Source organism: Dama dama, chromosome 20 (genome assembly GCF_033118175.1).
Source record: "Dama dama isolate Ldn47 chromosome 20, ASM3311817v1, whole genome shotgun sequence".
NCBI lineage: Eukaryota > Metazoa > Chordata > Mammalia > Artiodactyla > Cervidae > Dama > Dama dama.
Window position 1 is genome coordinate 108,723,878 of NC_083700.1, and position 21,230 is coordinate 108,745,107.

At 46.2% G+C, this 21,230-nt stretch overlaps 1 protein-coding gene across 1 annotated transcript in view; it reads left to right on the plus strand.

The window, feature by feature from the left end:
• CSMD2 (CUB and Sushi multiple domains 2) overlaps positions 1-21,230 on the plus strand; it is a 676,035-nt gene that overhangs the window by 544,444 nt on the left and 110,361 nt on the right. Inside the window, 7 exon segments of the mRNA XM_061120111.1 lie at positions 946-1,062; positions 3,773-3,886; positions 15,741-15,836; positions 16,913-17,116; positions 17,468-17,592; positions 18,416-18,512; positions 19,598-19,702. Of these exon segments, the coding sequence (XP_060976094.1) occupies positions 946-1,062; positions 3,773-3,886; positions 15,741-15,836; positions 16,913-17,116; positions 17,468-17,592; positions 18,416-18,512; positions 19,598-19,702 (858 nt within the window).

Here is a 21,230-nt window from a genome sequence, read left to right on the forward strand (position 1 = left end):
ACAGTATCCTCCTGCTGTGCTATGCTTAGCCGCTCAGTCGTGTCCAAGTCTTTGCAACCCCATGGACTGTAGCCTGCCAGGCTCCTCTATCCAGAGGATTTCCCAGGCAAGAATACTAGACTGCATTGCCATTTCCTTCCCCGGGGGATCTTCCCAACCCAGGGATGGAGCCCGGCTCTTCTGCATTGCAGGCAGATTATTTACTGTCTGAGACACCAGGGAAAGGGAGTTTAAAAATGACCCTGAGATTGTTCCCCATCCTGGGGAAAACCCCTGCAAGTTCAGATGAGTAGAACTAAGGCCAGTGGGGTGAGCTAATTCCACGGGCATCTGGGTTAACCATGGGATCTTGAGGAGAGGGAGCAGATGGATTGCCAAAACGATGGGAGCATGGCAGCCACTTAAATTGAAAAAGTAAGGAGGCCTCTTGCCCAGGTGAGAAGGGCTGGCTTTGCAGTCCACCCCGTGTGGGAGTGGACACCATGGCTGGGTCACATGAGCTGTCTGTCCCCAGTTGGCTATTTCGGGGAATCCTCCACTCCTTAGCCACACAGACACTGACTGCCCAGGCCCAGACATCAACCGAGGGGCAACAGACTGCCCCTTGGGGTCCCATTGGTAGCACCAGAGGTTCCTAAAGAGCTCCCCAAGGCTGGGCCTCCAGGGACCATCACCAGCATCACTGGTTAGAGGGCAAGGACTGGCAGGCACACAGGAGGGCCCGTGACAGCATCAGGGTGGGTTTCAGACCATGTGCCAGGCCAGAGATGGATGTCCTTGGGCAGGACCAGGCAATGTTCCCAGAACTCCCTCCACATTAGGGCTGTGGACCACAGAGCATCCCCACCAGGCCAGAAGCTCAGGCTGGGAGTGAGCAGAACAGAGTGGGGACAGCTGGGGAGAGCCCCCCAAGGTCACCTGGCCTCTGCCTGATTTGTCTTTCAGCCCCCTGTGGGGGACAGTATGTGGGTTCAGATGGAGTGGTCTTGTCCCCCAACTACCCTCAGAACTACACCAGTGGACAGATCTGCCTCTATTTTGTCACCGTGCCCAAGGACTATGGTATGGATTTGTTTTGTGCATTTGTTTATGTTTTCCAACTGCTTCCAATTCTCAAGCACTTCCCAATTGCCTCCCAATCCCACTCTCAACTGCATGGCTCCTATTGGGAAATGAACGGAGCTGTCTGAAGGGGCTAGTGAGACCCACTGGAACCAAGGGATGGGGTGGTTAGAGAGGAACCAGCCAAGACAGAGGGAAGGGGGGTACACCCAGGCCTCCCTAGCACAGCCTGGGTATGAATAGAGATGCTGCAGACCCAGGCTGCCTGGAAACCCAGGAGAGAGTGGCAGAGGGGCAGGAAGAAACGAAGGAGTGGGATGGAGCTGGGCTTGAAAGCACAGGGGAGGAAACTGGATGCCACATTATCCTAGGAAGCTGGTCCGGCAGCAACTGGTAGGATGAGCAAGCAAAAAAAAAAAGGAGGAGCGGGTCAGTGCCCTGGGAAGGTAGAGGAGCCTCCAGATTCCAAGAGACCCAGGCAGAAAGAAGCCAGGCTTGTCACCTGGTGGCAGTGGGCTAGTTAGGAGTCCAACAGCCCTGGAGGATTCAGGAAATTCTTGAGGGGCACAAGTTGGTTGTACCTGGGCAATCAGTGACTAGCTGGACTGCTTTCTCCCTGAATCTGCTTGTTGGAAAAGGAACAACTGTTTCTAAACAGGGTTGGCATTGGTAGGGTAAAGGGCATCTGTATGTCCTGACCATCTACAAGAGAGACAGGGCAGCCCGCAGAGAACTGGCTGCTTACTCCCAAGAGACAGGATGGAGTAAGCACGGGGCAAGGCTGATCATTCACTAAAGACTAATTTAACACCTCCTAGGGACCTCACGCTCTGCTGGGAACCAGAGCTGCAGAGCTGAGAGAGACGTGTTTTCTGCCCTCTGTAAACTCCCAGCCTCATCTACTCACAGCTCCCCCCATCTGGCACCACCAGCTCCACGCCAGCACCTGCACAGTTGTGTGTGTGCACACCTGCTCCCCAACACACTAGTGTGGCAGGAGCTTGTGACCTGTAGAATCGGAGTTAGGAAAGTACTGGAAGGTTCTCCAATCCCATCTGCCACCCAGTGCCTAGTCCTTGACAGGTGGGCATGCAGAGTATACTTGAATTTCTCCAGGAATAAAGAGCTCATGCCCTTGTAGGCACCCAGCCCCAGGCTGAGAAGTATCCCTGAGATGAAACCTGTACGTGAAGAGCTGGTTCTAGGCGGGGTCATGACCTGTCCTGAGCATCTTCTCTTTGTTGGTGATGCTGAGCCCAGGGATGAAGTGCAGATTTTTATCTTGGGTCTGAAATATTTGGCCCCAGCCTGAGTTCTTCTTTGATCCCCTATCTAAAGTGGCTCGCCTTGTTCTATCATTTTTCCCCATTTCCTCTAAAATTCAACGCTATCTGAAATTATCTTGTTTATCTATTTGGGTAAGTGTTGTTTTTTTCATTTTTGACTGCCTCTTCCCACTAGAATGCACAGTATGTGAATGAACCTTGCCCATCCTGTTCACCTCCATAGGAGAGAGCTTGGAAATACTTCTGCCATCACCCCTGGCTCAGTGTCCATTTTCAGGATGCTGAAACAGGCTTTCCCTCTTGCTCCTCTGCCCGTGAGTTGAGAGCTCAGAGTCTCTAACACCACTCACTGCTATACTCATCATTGCAAATGCCTTTTTTCCCCCCAGGAAGTCAACTCTAGGGCCGAAGTCCCTCCCTGCTCCAACATGCAACACACACGTGCACACACACCTGACTTCCTACATGCTCAAGGCTTGAGCCAAAATAGAGAAGGAATCACCCTGGTACTTGCTCTCAGATACACCTGGCCAACTGGGAGATAAGCAGAATGTACCATGGTCTGAAATGGAGCTGTACCCCCCATGGCCCCACAGTGTCAGCAACTCCAGCCCCCCCAGCAGTGACTGGCAAAGATTCGACAGTTGAGGAAAGACCCCGTAGTAGCCATCAAATGACAGGGTCCTTAGGTCTTACCTGAAAAGAGGCTCCTCAAGTCCACGGTCCACCAGCTTTTCAGCCCCCTCCCATGAGCAGAACTTGCTTAACCTCTGAGCTTCAGTTTCTTTGCTTAAAATCGGGTATCTGGAAGAGTCCAGGTTCAAGAAGATCGTATGCATTGCAAGCATGGTACCCGGCACCCAGTAGGAGCTTAAGGAAAGTCACTTTGCCTCTTCCCTTGGATCTGCCAGAGGGAAATGAGGTAGAGAGGTCTGCCTAACCTATGACAGTTGCTCCTTCCTCGGAGAAGGCTGCTACTCTTTCCTCTTAACTGGGGGGGATCTGGTAGCCAGGGGATGCCCTCAGAGGCTAGATCTTTGAAGGAGAAATGAAGGGTCCAGAGATCCACATGGAATACGGGGACGTTACGGAGAGCGCTTCCGTGTCCTAGAGGAGCTGCTGCTGAACCTGAGAAAGGACTAGGCTTTAACCTGGCTGCTGGGTGCAGTCCACCATGTCCTCTTGACCCCTGTGGGAGGGTTCTGGTTGGACCTTTCCCATCTCCCCGGGTTCCTGTGCCCGGAGTCTAATCAGCCAGGGGCCAGGCTCAGCAGGCAGTTAGCCCCCAAGAACCAACAAGCTCCACTGAGGCGGCCCTGCCCCTGGTCCGGGCGCCCCAGCCCACCAGGGATTTCCCCGCTCTGAGCACGGCCGCCCCGCCTTCCCCCCGAGATCTCCGCCTCATGTCTCTCTCTGCTCCACAGTGGTGTTTGGACAGTTTGCCTTCTTCCACACGGCCCTCAACGACGTGGTGGAGGTGCATGACGGCCACAACCAGCACTCCAGGCTCCTCAGCTCGCTCTCGGGATCCCACACAGGTACCCCGGGGCGGGGCGGCGGTGAGGGCGGGGCGGGGACGTGCAGGGGAACGGGGAGGAGGCCCTGTGGGCGGGGCGGGGCGGGGCGGGGCGGGGAGGTGCAGGGGAACGGGAGGAGGCCCTGGGGGCGGGGCGGGGCGGGGCGGGGCGGGGAGGTGCAGGGGAACGGGGAGGAGGCCCTGGGGGCGGGGCGGGGCGGGGCGGGGCGGGGAGGTGCAGGGGAACGGGGAGGAGGCCCTGTGGGCGGGGCGGGGCGGGGCGGGGCGGGGAGGTGCAGGGGAACGGGGAGGAGGCCCTGGGGGCGGGGCGGGGCGGGGAAGTGCAGGGGAACGGGGAGGAGGCCCTGGGGGCGGGGCGGGGCGGGGCCGCAGCGGGAACCACCCCTGGTGTCTGTCGCGCTCCGGGCGCTGCCGGCTGCTAATATCCCCGCGTAGAAAGGCGCTTCGGTTACTCAGCCATTAAAAAGAATGCATTTGAATCAGTTCTAACGAGGCGGGTGAAACCGGAGCCTATTAGACAGAGCGAAGTAAGTCAGAAAGAAAAACACCAATACAGGATATTATTAACGCTTATATATGAAATTTAGAAAGATGGTAACGATGACCCTATATGCGAGACAGCAAAAGAGACACAGATGTAAAGAACAGTCTTTTGGACTCTGTGGGAGAAGGCGAGGGTGGGATGATCTGAGAGAATAGCATTGAAACATGTATATTATCATATGTGAAACAGATCGCCAGTCCAGGTTCGATGCATGAGACAGGGTGCTCAGGGCTGGTGCACTGGGATGACCCTGAGGGGTGGGATGGGGAGGGAGGTGGGAGGGAGGGTCAGGATGGGGAACACATGTCCACCCATGGCTGATTCATATGAATGTATGGCAAAAACCACCACAATATTGTAAAGCAATTACACTCTAATTAAAATTTTTTTTAAAAAAGGAACTTCAGAGGCTACCTTCACCCCAGGCTGTGTCTACATGTCCCCCCAAGTGGTGTAGCATTCTCCTGTGGGTTGACACTGAGACCCAACCTGTTTTTCTAATTATAAACAGGTTGCATTTTCATTGTGGAAACCTTATGAAGGCAGGATAATTGCATAAAGGATTAAAATAAAAACCACCTAGAAAGAACCTCTGAGAAGATGGGTGTATCTCCTTCCAGTCTCTATTTCTACTTAGACTTAATCTTTTACATTTTTTATTGAACATAACAATATACATACTTTTATTAAAATGTTCACTGTGAGCATTCCTCTTTATTTTCCTCTATAATAGGATTTTTAAATGCTGCATAATAGTCTATCATAGTTATTTAAAAGTTATGTAATGAATTCTCTATTATTGAACATTTGGATTGTTTCTTATTTTTCACTCTCATGAATAGTAATTCAATATAGTATACATATATTTTTGTATACATCTCTATTACCTTAGAATAGCTAGAGTTGGAATTGCTAAGGTAAAGGAAATGTGTGATCTTTAAGGCTTTTTATAAAGATTGTTAAATATCACTCTAAATATTGCTCTTGTTACTTTGTTCACCAACCAAGGCATGTTTTATGCTCACAAAAACTAGGTAATTAAGAAAATGAAAACCTCATTTTGAAAAGTAAAACGGTATCTCATTTTTTAATTTGCCCTTTTTAAACTACTAGTTAGGTTAACCTTTTATAAGGTAACTATTGGCCCATATGGTTTTTATTTGTGAATATACTTGTAGGTTATTGTTGATTTTTCTATTAGCACTTATTTTTTCAGTATTTATTTAGTAAAGTTCCATATTATTATAAGCTATATATATTACATGGCATATAAACCTTTTGTCTACAGTATATGATACGAAAAACCTTCCCTTACAGTTTGTCATTTGCCATTTAATTTTCTTCAGGGTATGTTTTAATGTCAGAAAATCTAAATTTACCATGTAAATCTATCAATGATCAAATATCAATCCATCTTTTATAAGTTTCTCCTTCACTTTTCTGATGACTAAATAAATATTCCTCTGTGTTTTCTTTTATTTCTTTTTTAGTTTCATTGTTTCTTTTAATACCTCTGGAATTTATTTTGATTTATTATTTGAAATAGGGAATACTTAACCAACATTCTTACAAATTTAATCAGTTTCCCTAATGGAATTTTCAAAGTGTCAGATTTACATATATTTTTATAAAGTTAAAGGTATGTTTCTAGACTTTTTATGTATTTCCACTGTGTCTGCTTATTCTTCTATCAGCATCAAAAATCTTTAATTAGTATAACATTATAATAATGCTTAACACTATGATAATTTTAAACATATGGTACTGTAAGTTCCTATTATCATTCTTGGTTTTGAATTTTTATTGGCTATTTTTACTTAATTTTGCCTCCAAATAACTTTTAGAAATATTGCATCAGAATTTTCATCAGAATTCTAATAAACTTATAGATTAATTGAAGGAGAACTTTTTTTTTTTTTTTTTGAGGTTGCTTTTCTTTTTTTTTTTTTTTTTATTTTTATTATTATTATTTTTTTTTTCCAGTGGGTTTTGTCATACATTGATATGAATCAGCCATGGATTTACATGTATTCCCAATCCCGATCCCCCCTCCCACCTCCCTCTCCACCCGATTCCTCTGGGTCTTCCCAGTGCACCAGGCCGGAGCACTTGTCTCATGCATCCCACCTGGGCTGGTGATCTGTTTCACCATAGATAGTATACATGCTGTTCTTTTGAAATATCCCACCCTCACATTCTCCCACAAAGTTCAAAAGTCTGTTCTGTATTTCTGTGTCTCTTTTTCTGTTTTGCATATAGGGTTATCGTTATCACCTTTCTAAATTCCATATATATGTGTTAGTATGCTGTAATGTTCTTTATCTTTCTGGCTTACTTCACTCTGTATAATGGGCTCCAGTTTCATCCATCTCACTAGGACTGGTTCAAATGAATTCTTTTTAATGGCTGAGTAATATTCCATTGTGTATATGTACCACAACGTCCTTATCCATTCATCTGCTGATGGGCATCTAGGTTGCTTCCATGTCCTGGCTATTATAAACAGTGCTGCAATGAACATTGGGGTGCACATGTCTCTTTCAGATCTGGTTTCCTCAGTGTGTATGCCCAGAAGTGGGATTGCTGGGTCATATGGCAGTTCTATTTCCAGTTTTTTAAGAAATCTCCACACTGTTTTCCATAGCGGCTGTACTAGTTTGCATTCCCACCAACAGTGTAAGAGGGTTCCCTTTTCTCCACACCCTCTCCAGCATTTATTGCTTGTAGACTTTTGGATAGCAGCCATCCTGACTGGCGTGTAATGGTACCTCATTGTGGTTTTGATTTGCATTTCTCTAATAATGAGTGATGTTGAGCATCTTTTCATGTGTTTGTTAGCCATCTGTATGTCTTCTTTGGAGAAATGTCTGTTTAGTTCTTTGGCCCATTTTTTGATTGGGTCATTTATTTTTCTGGAATTGAGCTGCAGGAGTTGCTTGTATATTTTTGAGATTAATCCTTTGTCTGTTTCTTCATTTGCTATTATTTTCTCCCAATCTGAGGGCTGTCTTTTCACCTTACTTATAGTTTCCTTTGTAGTGCAAAAGCTTTTAAGTTTCATTAGGTCCCATTTGTTTAATTTTGCTTTTATTTCCAATATTCTGGGAGGTGGGTCATAGAGGATCTTGCTGTGATTTATGTCGGAGAGTGTTTTGCCTATGTTCTCCTCTAGGAGTTTTATAGTTTCTGGTCTTACATTTAGATCTTTAATCCATTTTGAGTTTATTTTTGTGTATGGTGTTAGAAAGTGTTCTAGTTTCATTCTTTTACAAGTGGTTGACCAGTTTTCCCAGCACCACTTGTTAAAGAGGTTGTCTTTTTTCCATTGTATATCCTTGCCTCCTTTGTCAAAGATAAGGTGTCCATAGGTTCGTGGATTTATCTCTGGGCTTTCTATTCTGTTCCATTGATCTATATTTCTGTCTTTGTGTCAGTACCATACTGTCTTGATGACTGTGGCTTTGTAGTAGAGTCTGAAGTCAGGCAGGTTGATTCCTCCAGTTCCATTCTTCTTTCTCAAGATTACTTTGGCTATTCGAGGTTTTTTGTATTTCCATACAAATTGTGAAATTCTTTGGTCTAGTTCTGTGAAAAATACCGTTGGTAGCTTGATAGGGATTGCATTGAACCTATAGACAGCTTTGGGTAGAATAGCCATTTTGACAATATTAATTCTTCCAATCCATGAACACGGTATGTTTCTCCATCTGTTTGTGTCCTCTTTGATTTCTTTCATCAGTGTTTTATAGTTTTCTATGTATAGGTCCTTTGTTTCTTTAGGTAGATATACTCCTAAGTATTTTATTCTTTTTGTTGCAATGGTGAATGGTATTGTTTCCTTAATTTCTCTTTCTGTTTTTTCATTGTTAGTATATAGGAATGCAAGGGATTTCTGTGTGTTAATTTTATATCCTGCAACTTTACTATATTCATTGATTAGCTCTAGTAATTTTCTGGTAGAGTCTTTAGGGTTTTCTATATAGAGGATCATGTCATCTGCAAACAGTGAGAGTTTTACTTCTTCTTTTCCTATCTGGATTCCTTTTACTTCTTTTTCTGCTCTGATTGCTGTGGCCAGAACTTCCAACACTATGTTGAATAGTAGTGGTGAGAGTGGGCACCCTTGTCTTGTTCCTGATTTCAGGGGAAATGCCTTAATTGAAGGAGAACTTACATCTTCATAATAATAACTCTATTTCCCATCAAGAATATGGTATGTCTCTCTATTTATTATCTTCTGAAAGAAAAAAAAATAAAAACCTTTGGAAAGGTGCTATCATTTTCATTTTGGCAGTATACATTTTTTGTTAACTTTATACCTAGAAATTTCATGGAAATATTTGTTGTTGCTACTATAAATGAGTCTTCCCCTTGCCCCCCTGCTGTTATATTTTCTAACCGGTCTTTGCTGGTATATTAAAAGACTGGTATTTGGAGTATATTCATCTTGTAAAGTCATTGACCCCTCCATAATTACACTAGCACTGTCAGACAATTCTCCTGGGTCCTCTAGGCAAGAAGCAATATCATCTGCAAATAAATTTGTCTCATTATTTTATCTCTTCTCAGTGGTTTTTCTTTTCTTTTCTCCCATGGTTATTGGTCTAATCAGGTATATTACCTTAACATCAACATTGATATTTTATGTTAGTAAAAAAAATCCATTTTGTAATTATTTTAAATGTAACACCATAGCTTACATAACATCCTATGATAATGTTTAGTCTCCTTTGTGTTAGTGGTTATACACAAGAACAAAATAATCTGAAGAAAAACAGGAGAGATGTTATAAAACAAAAGCAGAGGATAATTAATTGGAAAATAATAACAAACTCCACACACTGAATGCTATATTCATTGTTGCCCTTTTTTCTCAACTGGACCAGAGGCTCTATAGTGTTTAGTTTGTTTTCTTTTATTTGCTTCATTTGATTTTTTATTGCTTCTATTAATACGTGTCAATTCTTCTGTAGACTTTATTGTTTTCTAATTAATTTATCCCTGTTTCATAAAGTCTCTCCTTTTTCTTCTTCAGATTACTTTGTTCTTCTTGTTCTAACTCTCTGAATTGAGAGTTTTGTTTGTTATTTTCTCCAGGTAATAAAGAAGCATGTTTACAGCATATCAGTTCAGTTCAGTTCAGTCATGTCTGACTCTTTACAACCCCTTGGACTGCAGCAGGCTTCCCTGTCCATCCACCCGGAGCCTACTCAAACTCATGTCCATTGAGTCGGTGATGCTATCCAACCATCTCATCCTCTGTCGTCCCCTTCTCCTCCCACCTTCAATCTTTCCTAGCATCAGGGTCTTTTCCAATGAGTCAGTTCTTTGCATCAGGTGGCCAAAGTATTGGAGTTTCAGCTTCAGCATCAGTCCTTCCAACGAATATTCAGGACTGAATCACAGCATGCCAGGCCTCCCTGTCCATCACCAACTCCCGGTGTCCACCCAAACCCATGTCCATCGAGTCGGTGATGCCATCCAGCCATCTCATCCTCCATCGTCCTCTTCTCCTCCTACCCCCAATCCTTCCCAGCATCAGGGTCTTTTCCAATGAGTCAACTCTTCGCATGAGGTGGCCAAAGTATTGAAGCTTCAGCTTCAACATCAGTCCTTCCAATGAACACCCAGGACTGATCTCCTTCAGGATGGACTGGTTGGATCTCCTTGCAGTCCAAGGGACTCTCAAGCGTCTACACCAACACCACAGTTCAAAAGCATCAATTCTCCAGCACTCAGCTTGCTTTATAGTCCAAATCTCACATCTGTACATGACTACTGGAAAAACCATGGCTTTGACTAGACGGACCTTTGTTAGCAAAGTAATTCCTCTGCTTTTTAATATGCTGTCTCTGTTTGAGATAGCTTTTCTTCCAAGGTGCAAGCATCTTAATTTCATGGCTGCAGTCACCATCTGCAGTGATTTTGGAGCCCCAAAAAACAAAGTCTGACACTGTTTACCCATCTATTTCCCATGAAGTGATGGAACCAGATGCCATGATCTTAGTTTTCTGAATGTTGAGCTTTAAGCCAATTTTTTCACTCTGTGGCAGAAAGTGAAGAGGAACTAAAAAGCCTCTTGATGAAAGTGAAGGACGAGAGTGAAAAAGTTGGCTTAAAGCTCAACATTCAGAAAACTAAGATCATGGCATCTGGTCCCATCACTTCATGGGAAATAGACAGGGAAACAGTGGAAACAGTGTCAGATATTATTTGGGGGGGGGGGGGCTCCAAAATCACTGCAGATGGTGATTGCAGCCATGAAATTAAAAGACCCTTACTCCTTGGAAGGAAAGTTATGACCAACCTGGATAGCATATTTTAAAGCAGACACATTACTTTGCCAACAAAGGTCCGTCTAGTCAAGGCTATGGTTTTTCCAGTTGTCATGTATGGATGTGAGAGTTGGGCGGTGAAGAAAGCTGAGCACCAAAGAACTGATGCTTTTGAACTGTGGTGTTGGAGAAGACTCTTGGGAGTCCCTTGGACTGCAAAGAGATCCAACCAGTCCATCTTAAAGGAGATCAGTCCTGGGTGTTCATTGGAAGGACTGATGTTGAAGCTGAAGCTCCAATACTTTGGCCACCTCATGCAAAGAGTTGACTCATTGGAAAAGACTCTGATGCTGGGAAGGATTGGGGGTGGGAGGAGAAAGGGACAACAGAAGATGAGATGGCTGGATGGCATCACTGACTCGATGGACATGGGTTTGGGTGGACACCGGGAGTTGGTGATGGACAGGGAGGCCTGGCGTGCTGCAATTCATGGGGTCGCAAAGAGTTGGACATGACTGAGTGACTGAACTGAACTGAACTGATCTCCTTTAGGATGGACTGGTTGGATCTCTTTGCAGTCCAAGGGACTCCCAAGAGTCTTCTCCAACACCACAGTTCAAAAGCATCAACTCTTTGGCGCTCAGCTTTCTTTATAGTGCAGCTCTCACATTGATACATGACTACTGGAAAAACCATAGCCTTGACTAGACGGACCTTTGTTGGCAAAGTAATGTCTCTGTTTTTTAATATTCTGTCTAGGTTACAGCATATATATTCACATTTAAACACAGTTTTGGCTCCATGATTTTGATATATACTGTTTTCATCATCATTACTCTCTAATAATCTGTGATCATGATTTATTCTTTCTGCACAAGAGTTATTTAAGGATATCTCTTCTTTTCCCCCAAGAACTTGGACATTATTGTTTTTAAATTTAAACATTTGTGTTAATTTCTATTTTTATTGCCAGCCTGTACCATTTCTACTCTAGGGATTAAATGAGGTCATCTCAGTAGCCAAAGACATTCTTTTTAACTCCCTAAGTGTCTGAGAAGAATGTGTGTTCTCTGTCATGTAGAAAGTCCACATGGAGGGAAAGGGTGTGCTACGGCTCTATGGTCACCCTTTTGTTGCTATTCAGTCGCTCAGTCGTGTCCAGCTCTTTGAGACCCATCAGCTGCAGCACACCAGGCTTCCCTGTCCTTCACTATCATCCAGAGTTTGTTCAAATTCATGTCTGTTTAGTTGGTGATGCCAACCAGCCATCTCATCCTCTGTTGCCCCCTTCTCCTCCTGCCCCCAATCTTTCCCAGCATCAGGGTCTTTTCCAGTGAGTTGGCTTTTCACATCAGGTGGCCAAAGTACTGGAACTTCAACTTCACCATCAGTCCTTCCAGTGAATATTCAGGATTGGTTTCCTTTAAGATGGACTGGTTTGATCACACTGCCTGGTCTCTGCTCCCAGCTTTCCCACTTGCTAGGCTGGTACCTGTGGTCATAGTGCTTGGCCACTCTGAGCATCAGTTTCCTCACGTGTAAAGTGCAAAAAGTGAACGTTCTACTCTTAGAGTTACTGTTAAGATTAAATAAGCTTTGTAGTAGCCATTAGATCAGTCTTACTCAATTTTATTATTCAAACCCAATATATTAGTGATTTTCAATGAAATGAAATGCCCCACACTCAACCAAGAAGGTAAATTGGGATTTTGGAGGGTAGGGATTTGGAAGGTAAATCGGGATTGCTTTCAAAATCTCATGATAGATAAAAGTATAACCATCAATATAGAAGTATAGTATAGGTACAGGTAGAAAGATAGGTATACATTTGGAGCCTATAGATAAATATGGATATAGAAATAAAGATGGATAAAAATGTAAATAACCAATGGAAATAGAAAGAAATAGAGTTGGACATAGATGACTGATGGATGGATACATGGATGGATGGATGGATAGATAGATACATGATTAATAGAAAGAAGTATAGGACATATATACATTAATATCAATATCCTCAGATTGTCTCTTATGTAGAGAAAAACTGATGAGGAGCCATTGGTGATGATGGGAGTGAACTGTGTCCCTGTCCCTAAGGTTGTCAGGCGAGAAAAAGAAAAGCTTGAGGATCACTACTCAACAGTCTTCATTTTGTTTTTCTACTTGATATATCAATGCAAATATGTGCAAAAGTATCTGCTACCAGATTTGTGATATCTTGTCTTTTGTGTTTGTATCTATGTTTGCCTCATTTATCTTCCCTCATTTTCTTTGAAAGTCTCTTTCTTTTAAAGGGAAGTTTCCTTGTTTTATAAGTGAAGCATGTGGGCTGCTATCGGTCACCTTGTTTTGTTCATTCTGGGGTTTTGTTTGTTTCGTTTTGCTTTTGCTTCTTCACCCTTCCATTCATACCTGACCCATCTCTAATTCACAGCTTTTGTTGATATATTCATCCTTTATCAATGCTATTAGTAATTATATTCTAATTACGACTTCTTTCCCAAGAATAAGTTTCTCCATTTGCATTTAGTGTTGTTACCTTCCTAACAATAATTAATTGGGTTGAACTACATTTTGCTAGTTGTCTTTATCCCTGATGCCTTTTGATTTCCCTACTTTTGTTCATTTTTTAAAAGTCAGGCTCCTGACTGCAGTACTTTCTGTCACCTTGCATGTATGAGAATGCCTTTCCTTTGATGTATCGTATAAATGACAACTTGATTATAAATCAAATTATGGGTCACCAACTTATTTCAAAACCACAGTGGTTACTTTATTCCCACAGTTAATGTTATGGATGAGTTGATGTCCAATCTAATTCTTTGTCCTTGTAGGCAATCCATGCTTTTCTCTTTTAAAAACCTTTCATATTTTTCTCTATTTTTAAAATTGAAAAGGCTGCTAGGATGTGTTGTGATGGAAATCGCTTTTCATTTCTTAGATCCGGCACTTTGTGAACAGTTTCATTTAAAACCTCAAATCTTTCTTAAGCTTGGAATGTTGTCTTCCTTATTAAATTATTTTTTCCCCTTCAATTTCTCTTGTCTTTTCTCTCTAGAATTCTTAATATATGCATATCGGATTTTTTCCCCCATATCTCCTCCATGTAACTTGTCATTCCTCTCATTAGTTTAATCTCTTCATCCTTTTTCTGTGGATTCTGGAAGAATTTCCCAACATTAATCTCCACTTTGCTGTTTGATTTCTGCAGAATCTAGTTCTGTGTGCTGGTGTTTTCATCTCTTTGTGGCCTTTATTGATCTCAGATCTGGCCTTTGACACATTTCCTCCTCTACTTTCAGAGATACAATACTAGAATTTCATCTTGTGACAGCCATGATTGAAAATCTTCTGAGATTTTTTACCTGTTCTTTATTGTAGTTCATATAAAGATATTTGCTTTGACTTCTGTGAGTTCTCTTCCCTTAAGCCTTTGGAATATTTTCTTATGTCCAGGGATTTTACTGTGTGTTTATCCCTGGAGATGGAGATTGCTATGTCCAGGACTGAAAGTTGAAACGGAATCTGGGAGAGATTATGGAGGTCCTACTCCACATGTACCAGGTGGCTCAGACAGTAAAGGATCTGCCTGCAATGCAGGAGACCCAGGTTCAATCCCTGGGTCACGAGATCCCCGGGAGAAGGAAGTGGCTATCCACTTCCATATTCTTGCCTGGAGAATTTCATAGACAGAGGAACCTTGTGGGCTACAGTCCAGAGGGTCACAAAGAGTTGAACATGACTGAATGACAACACTTTCACTCCACGTATATCCAGCTGGGAGGATGGAAAAGTTGAGTTTGTTCTGCTCACATTTATTGAAAGGAGGAGCTTAGAGATGGTGGTGAAAATCAGGAAAAGCTTTTCTTCAAGAGTTTCTTTTTGCTTTGACAGCCAGAATTTAACTGGGGCAGTAACTCCTAGGCTCAGCCATCTGGGACCTCTGTAAGTCTAAATGTGTTGTGAAAAAGGGTCTCTAATCCTCATGACCAGGAATATCACATGGGCTTTCTGGAAGCACTGCAGGCCCCTAGATGTGCCTCCCAAAGCCTCCGTGGCTGGTTCCAATACCAAACCTCGCTGCAATAGAGATATAGCCTGGCTTTCTGTTTACAGCCCTGCTTCCCTTCTGAGGGTGGGTCAGCAGACATTTCCAGGGATCCCTAAAGTTGTGGAGGAGCAGCATGCAGAGTGACCATGCCATTGCCCATCACCCCACTTTCTCCATGAGCTTCCACAGGAAGGTGATGGTGAGCAGGACTCCCCCTCACAGTTGCAGGTCCCCCTGGACCACGTCAAGCAGAAGACACACCTTTTTCTTCTGATATAAAGGCTGTTGGGCTTCCTTAGCTTCCTATGCCTGTGCAGACTTTCCCCAGTTTATGTGTTATCAGTTGGGTGACAATACGCCCTGCTTTGCCTGGCATAGTCCCAGCTTTCACTTGGTTGTCCCAGAATAATAATTATTAATAACATGCCCTTTGACTCTCAGAAGTGTCCTAGTGTGAGCAATGAATTATATGATCTCTCTGGTTATCAGTCATTTCACAGGGTATCTGGGAAAAGCCTGGGATGCTCTCTGATGATCACATCACCCTCCTTCCCAGAACTTGGGGACTTTTTGCTTGTTTGTTTTTATCAGATTGACATCAGTTTTCTAAGTAAACCACCAGTCACCTTGGTAATGGCCATTCTCCCCATCCCTGTGGGTCAACATGTCTTTAGAAGCTTTCTCCTTTCTAAGCAGGACATTTGATCTTTCTGAACTTTTCTTTCTTGATCTATAGACTGTGGGTGCTGAGTGCTAATCTTGCATTGATACAGGTCAACATAAGATCATAAATGTGAGAGCTTTCTGTAAACGTTAAAGTACAATATAAATGTGAGGTTTTATTTCAGGAAGACCTGGGAGGTGGAAGGGGTTGCTTGTGTGAGATGTGGGTGGCCCTTCTGTCCAGGTCAGGATATTACCTATCGGGCCTGACTGACTGCTGGACTCACCATCTTTCTCTTCTCCTCACCCCTTATCTTGGCAGGAGAATCGCTGCCCTTGGCCACCTCCAATCAAGTCCTCGTTAAGTTCAGTGCCAAAGGCCAAGTACCAGCCAGAGGCTTCCACTTTGTCTACCAAGGTATGCAGGATGTGACATGGGAGGTGTGAAGGCAGTCTCCGTCTTCAGGGATCAAGGAGAACAGGGACCTTTGACACCCCCAGTCTGAGCCTCATTCTTACAGTGTTTGTGGGGCAATTCCCTGAAATACAGACTATTCTTGGACCCAACTCTATGCTGGATAAAGGGAGAAATCAGAGAAGGGAAGCTAATTTGTGCCCTTCCCCGACTCCCCATTGTGTGGCACAGTCCTCATGGCATTGAGAGGACCAGCCCAGGCCTCTTACCTAGGCCTTCTCCTACGGAGTGTGGCTTTGTCTGCAAGGCCCATAAAGGTCCAGGAAAATCATAGTCTTTAGAGTGAGCTGGACATGGATTTGAACCCCAGCTCCGGCACTAACTGAGCACCAGCTACTCCCCCTCTCAGAGCCCCAGTTTGCTCACCTGTAAAATCAGGGTGACCATGTCACCTCACAGAGTAGCTGGCACGAAGCGGGTAGTCAGTGTCTGTTCCCCATTCTTAGGGCCCTGAAAGGCCAAGTCTCAGAGCAGCCTGGCCTTCCCTGGCAGGCCCCAGCCTCTCTTTGTTGAAGGGAATGTCCACTCTCCTGGGGCTCAGGTTCCAAGCAAAGTCCTATATATTCCACTGCCCAGAACGACCTGCACTGCCCTGTGTAGGGGTAATCCTGCCTGGGAGACACCCTTCCTGGGCCTGGGGTCAAAGGTCCTATAGCCCCCTGAAGGTGGGGAAGGGAAATTCAGGTCTGTGAGAGCAGGGCCCTGGGCAGGGTCTTAGGGGACATGGGACCCTACTGGGCAAGGGGCTTCACTGGGAAGGCGAAAAGCACAACGGGGCCTAAAGGCTGGGCCTGGGGCTCTTACTGCCTTCCGTAGTTTCCAGAAGCTGTGCTACTTGGCGTTTCCGACTGTATTTCAGGAAGATGGGCCTCATCCTAGAAAGCCCCCTACCCCGTCCTAAGGGAAAGCACCCAGAGCCTCTCAGAGCCCCACCCCGTTCCAGCCCCACGATGTGTCCATCCCCGGACCCCGTTTCTAGAGGGGTGAGGCCTGCCCCTCAGCACCCCTGTTCCCTGCAGCGGTGCCCCGAACCAGCGCCACGCAGTGCAGCTCAGTGCCAGAACCCCGCTACGGCCGGAGGCTCGGCAGTGACTTCTCCGTGGGGGCCATCGTCCGCTTCGAATGCAACTCTGGCTACGCCCTGCAGGGCTCCCCAGAAATTGAGTGCCTCCCCGTTCCTGGGGCCTTGGCCCAGTGGAATGTCTCAGCACCAACGTGTGTGGGTGAGTCCTGGACAACCAGGGCTTGGGGGAGAGGGTGGCCAGCAAATACCCAGCAAGACACAGGAGTTCTGCCTGCCAGGGTAACTTGAGAGAGTGGGTGACCCCTTCCAGGTCAACCCGTGTCCCGCGGGTGGGTGTGAAGGGGCAGTGGGAGCCGCTGATGAGTCTGGGGCTGGGGCGCAGGGCAGAGTCCAGGTCCCTGAGAAGGGTTGTAGGGGGACCGCCCGGGGAGGGGGTGGGGCTGTGCCCGTGGGCGGAGCCAGCAGGGGGCGGGGTTACAGCGAGGCCGGAAGTCCTGGGCGGGGTCTGCTCCCCGTGGACCCACCCAGAAGAGAGCTGCCTCTCTCGCAGTGCCCTGTGGTGGAAACCTCACGGAGCGCACGGGCACCATCCTGTCCCCCGGCTTCCCCGAGCCCTACCTCAACAGCCTCAACTGTGTGTGGAAGATCATGGTCCCAGAAGGCGCTGGCATCCAGGTAGGAGCCAGGGGGAGACAGTCGCAGCCTGCCTCCAGCCCCTCAGGGCAGGGACGCGGTGGAGGCCCACAGTCAGAAAAACACAACAGCTCCCAGCTCAGGAAAGATGAGGTGTGGGGGCTGGTTGGGCCGTCGGGGAAGCCGCCGAAAGGAGGAGATGGGCCTGGAGGTGGAGTGTGAAGCCTGGGAGGAGTCACAGGAGATATTTTTCAAGTGACTTGAAGGGTACTGTTCTCAGGATTTTTCTGGGAGTTGGGAGAGGAGGCATTGCAGGTGAGGGGAAGGCGCAAACAGACAGGCACCCCTCACACACATCGGGGGTGTTGCACCCGCAGCCCGAGGCACCAGACTGGTGCGTACAGATGCGAGCAGGTGGAGGACCCCCAGGACGGCTGCTGCTCCAGCGCCGCAAGGCCGGCAGAGAGAAACCACAGGGACTCCCGGTGGACAGGTCCACCCAGGGTTGGGTTACTGGCTCGCAGCTGCAGGATGTCTGGAGGCAGGAAAGTAAGGAAACTCAAGGAGTGTTGGAGAGATGAGGAGAAGGCCAGTCGCCCCGAAGTAGCCCTATGTCCTGGACTGTCCTTTCCCGCTTCTCCGCCTGACAAAGCACCCCACTGTCATATAACCATCCCTCCTCTCTCTCCCTCACTGGACAATGAACTCCTTGGGAACAGGGATCGCATCTTCCTTTTATCAGAGTTTCCAGTATGATCCAGAGGAGGTGCTCAGTAATTGAGTTAACTACATGAAAGAAGGAGGGGTGAGGGAGTGGGGAAGAGAGGATTGCCTAACCAGCGGTTCACTCCCCCTGCCTTCCCAGATTCAAGTCGTCAGTTTTGTCACAGAGCAGAACTGGGACTCCCTGGAAGTGTTTGACGGTGCAGACAACACTGTAACCATGCTGGGGAGTTTCTCAGGTGAGATGGGGCTTCCAGGGACCTGGACTCGCAGGGCAGCAGTAGAATTATTATTATTGTTATTGAAATGGGATTCACATGCCATAAAATTCATCATTTTTAAGTGTACAATTTGGTGGGTTTTAGTATATTCACAAGATTCTACAACCATCACCACTATCCAATTCCAGAACATTTTCATCAGCCCCAAAAGAAACCAGGTACCCATCTGTACACACTCCCCATCGACTGTTCACCACCACCCCCTGGCAACCACTAACATACTTCCTGTCTATGGATTTGCTTGTCTCAGACATTTCATATAGTGGAGTCCTACACTATATGGCCTTCCAGGCCTGGCTTCTGTCATTCAGTGTAATGTTTTCAAGGGTCAACACTTCACTGTGTGGACAGACCACATTTCATCCATCCATTCATCAGTTGAAGGACGTTTGGTTGTTTCCACTCATTGGCTAATTATGAATAATGTTGCTGTGGACGTTCACATACAAGTTTCCACAGGAACATGTTTTCAAGTCTCTTAGGTATATGTATACCTAGGAGTGGAATTCCTGGGTCATACGGTGATTCTATAAATAATTTTTTTTGAAGGACTGACAGCAGACTGGCCACACCATTTTCCATTCCAGCAGTGGACTTCTAAGTGTAGTGTATGATTTTGCCCAAAGGTCAGGGCAATTTATCTGGGTCTCGTAGGCCCCAGAACTCCGTGTTGCCAAGATATAGCAGTGAGTCACATGCCCCAGGTAAACTGTCTACAGTGCCTGGATGGCCCAGAGAATTATTCATGTCAGAATCCCTTTGAAGACACCTAGCAGGGGACCACACTCATCTGCCCCCGAAGGAAGTCACCTGCTGCTGGCATGTGGCTTGGTCAGTGCTCTTTTGCCAGAAGTTGTTCAGAGTCTCTCCTCCTTTAGGTATGAGAGACCCAGCACTCTGAGGGGAGCTAATTTGTCATTCAGTGGGTTTGATAGCTGGAGACATGTGGGGACCTTGGGATCAGAACCTCAACAGGTTGCAACAGGGGTGGTGCCCAGGGGTGGGAGAGGCTAAGCCTGATTGGTCCCTATTTCCTTGCTCAGGAACAACCGTGCCTGCCCTACTGAATAGCACCTCCAACCAGCTCTACCTGCATTTCTACTCAGACATCAGTGTGTCTGCAGCCGGCTTCCACTTGGAGTACAAAAGTGAGAATCCAGAGTCTCAGCGTGCACAGGGTTCAGGGTGGGAACTGACAGGGCCTGAGTTCCCCACTAGGAACGGGGGTTATTCTGGAACTGTGTATTCTGTACCTTGCTGAAGCCTCACGCAGACCTAGCATCCTCAAGCATCGGATGCTCAAGCTCAGAGAAGGTCAGAAACAGTCAGGAAGCAGTGAGGCTGGGGTTCTCGCCCAAGGGTCTGTTATGCAGAAACCTGTTTGCTTCCTCTGAGTCCCCACAGGAATGGGAAGGAGCCCAAGATATTATTTGAAGAATAATGGAGGTGTGAGGTGCTCCAGTCTAAAACCTGGCCTCTCTAAGCCCTGGTCAGTGATGCAGCTGTCCTTGAATTTCCTCTTCTTATTGCAGACTTCACTCCTCTCCCATCAGATTTCTCCCTGCATCCTCAAAACCTTACATCCTGGCTTCCTGCATCCCTAAGTGATCACAACTAAAAACTCTTGAAGAAAAAGGGTTACAGGGAGAGAGGTACAAACTGTTGGGCATAAGATAGGCCCAAGGATGTATTGTACAACATGGGGAATAGAGCCAATATTTTATAATAATTGGAAGTGAAAAGTAACCTTTAAAAATTGTATTAAATTTTTTAATTTTTAAGAAAGAAAAAGGATTGCAGATGTGCCTTGTGGGGCAACAAAGACAGAGGTTGCTGGGGTGGCTGCTTTCATCCTGTGACTGTCTGCCCATCCCCTCCACACGGGGTACAGGAATGGGTTGGCAGCAGGGTCTGTCACCCATTCATTCAACAAATACTCATTGAATATTTACAATGTGCCAGGTGCAATGCCGGTTTTGCTAGGATTGAGTCAGATCAAGAGAGAGGGGTCCTTTCTGAGTCCATGGGGGAGAGGCAGACATGTGGACAGAGAAGGGCATGACAGCATTGCAGGTCTCTCGGGGTGTCACCAGGAGGGGCAGCAGTTCTCCCAGGAGCTGGAGGAGGGGTGAATGTCATGGAGAAACAGTGGACACCTGCAAGGTGGCATGCCCTGTGGTGGGTGCCCGTGGAACAGAGATGCACACGGCACAGGGCACAGAGTCTAGGGGGAGAGATGGACATGGAAACGGTCACGGTAGTGCAACCCGATATGCTAAGAGAGTACAGAAGAGGGGCGCCTATCCTGGGTGAGACTTTACACAAGGAGTACCTGGGCTAGGTGTGGGATGAGAAGTAAGAAATGGGGGAAGGTGTATTTGACTGGACCATCTGAGTAGGATGGACAGATGGAAGCCCCACTTGCTGCTAGTGTCAGCATCACCCAACTGGTATCAGAGCAAATGCCTCTCATCGAGGTAGTGGAGAGAGGATTAGCTGGATCCTAGGATGCTCATCACCTGAAAGAACTGAAATGATCAGCTGGTCAGAAAGTGCAGGGCAGCTTGAAGCCAAGACCCTGCAGGGTGGAGGACAGGACAGGGACCTCTGAGACTTTCCTCCCACAGACCCCTCAGACCTCAGCCACCTGGCCCCTGAGTATCCTAGGCTCTTGAA